This window comes from Corvus brachyrhynchos, unplaced genomic scaffold, assembly GCF_000691975.1.
Source record: "Corvus brachyrhynchos isolate BGI_N302 unplaced genomic scaffold, ASM69197v1 scaffold28, whole genome shotgun sequence".
NCBI lineage: Eukaryota > Metazoa > Chordata > Aves > Passeriformes > Corvidae > Corvus > Corvus brachyrhynchos.
Window position 1 is genome coordinate 7,917,253 of NW_008246058.1, and position 2,055 is coordinate 7,919,307.

The 2,055-nt window shown below is 49.4% G+C and overlaps 1 protein-coding gene across 2 annotated transcripts in view; it reads left to right on the forward strand.

Moving 5' to 3' along the window:
• Positions 1–22: 22 nt before the first annotated feature.
• Positions 23–2,055, forward strand: part of CSMD3 (CUB and Sushi multiple domains 3) — a 621,464-nt gene continuing 619,431 nt past the window's right edge. For both annotated transcript variants that reach the window (XM_008642636.2, XM_017746102.1), the window contains exon 1: positions 23–392. In XM_008642636.2, coding sequence (XP_008640858.1) covers positions 215–392 — 178 coding nt within the window. In that variant the 5' untranslated portion in view covers positions 23–214. The remainder of the gene's footprint in view (positions 393–2,055) is intronic.

The window sequence follows — 2,055 nt, forward strand, 5'->3', positions numbered from 1 at the left end:
AGTTGGGGTAGCGGGGGGGGTGGGGGGAGGAAAAGACACGATCGAGAGTAGCTGAGACTTTGTGCCCCCGTTGGAGAGATGGTTGAGTCCTCGTCAAGGTTGCTGTGGTATCCCAGAAACACCATTCACTCCGAGCTGTGACCGCGCACCATCAACAGCAACAACTCCGCTGCGCCTGGCCGAGGAACAGGAATTAGGAGCTCTCAAGAATAATATGAAAGGGATCTGCAGAGGGGAAATCCGTGCAAAGGAATCGAAATTAGCAGACTTTTGGGAAAGGGGATGTACTAAATGTGGCCGGCTGGACTTCATCCTGGTGAAGAAAATGGAGATTAAAAGTGGATTTACATTTTGGAACCTCGTCTTTTTATTGATGGTTTCGTGTGTGAAAGGTAGGGTAGTATTTGAGTGGTATATTTTTAGGGGTCCATTTGCTTTCGGTCAGGGCGTTGCAAGCTCTCGCCTTATACTAAGGTGTTTTCAAAATATATTCATCTCTTATTTTATATTTTTGCCCTGGGTACTTTGCAATGGAAATATATAAATGACTGCTAAAGCGGGGAGGAAAGAAGGAGTTGATTCAGAGCTCTCTTCGGAGATAGGAAATGTATTTGCTTGCCAGGGCTGGCGTTCAATGCAGTGAGTGAGCTGGGGCTCAATAAATATTCTTGCAGTATCCTCAAACGGAGACGTGAGTTGGTTGATATAGCCTCTAACTAGTGTATGTTCAAACAAATCCCACTGCTTCACTTTTTTAAGGTGACGATGATGGTAGTGCGGGGTGTGTGGGGGATTACCTACAGTTCTGGTTTATCGGTCGAGCAGTGGGCTTTTTGCGGGAATGCCTGTATCGATGCACTTATTAGTTTAACCCGTTGCGTGGAGAAAGTTACGGCGAAGCCCAGCGTATGCGTAGCCGTCTCACAGCCCGAAATGCGCTTCACGCTCAGCTGTCTGTATGCATGCAGGGCTCCCAGGCTGTCGGAAAGGTGCGTTGGTAATTCAGCCTTGAAGGCATGGTCTGTCGCTGGGTGCAAAGACTGACACCTTTTCTCTTCCCTCCCTTGGTCCCTTTTCTCTGATGTATGTGAGGGGATTTGGGTGGTGGTTTTTGTCTCTATTTTTTTTTTTAATTTTTTCGGGGCAGGGGCTATTTTTCTTTCTTCTTGCTTCTGTGTTCATGAAAGGAGAGCAAAAAGGAAATGTCTAGTTAGCAGCATAAATATCGCCACCAAGTCTGTGCTTGCAGACAGTTAAGGGAAATGCTACACATAGAGAAAAGAAGAAATATGTGGCTTGAATAATGTGCACCTGCAGAATTACCCAGGCATCGCTAAACAGTGAAGTGCCGATCCCATCACGCGTGCCTTCAGTAAAAGGATCTATTCTGCAACTCCCCACAGTCGGCTGCCTACCCGAAATAATCTCCCCTTGTTTGTGGCCAGTGATTAATATCCGATTAATCACACTTTTATCCCCCTCCTCATCCTCATCCCTCCTCCCCGCCACACTCATACACTCCCAGAATATTTAGTAGACATTATCGATCCTCTCCGAGTTTTTAGACTTGGTATCGCCTACAGAGGTTGCCTGCACGGGTGGGAAGGAGGTGTCTTGTGGGGGTGGCATTCAAAGGCGTGCCTTCCTGAGCTGGCTCTGGCTTGGATGAAACAGTTTATTGTAGAGCTTTGCAGCTGCTTTTCCCCACATTTGCATCGCGTAGAAAAGGCAATTCGCATTTCACGGGGAGGGTGTGGAGGGCTTTTACCTCATCCCGCGTTATCCTGACGCGGGGTATCCAAGGGGAAAGGGGTTGCCTGCGACGTTTATGCACATTTTAATTACATACAGCTTCTCTCTGTTTGCATCTATTGGAGGGAGCCGCTCCCGGCGCTCTGCCCCGGTCTGGAGACGGTTTGCAATCGGCACCGACCCGGGTCTTTTGGGGCATTTCTTTCCCACGGTTCAGCCTTCTGCCATTAGCGCTTTTACGGTGCGGGGTGCCAGCCCCGGGCTGGATGCCGGCCAGGCGCGCCCTGCGCTGCGCGGGGCCCC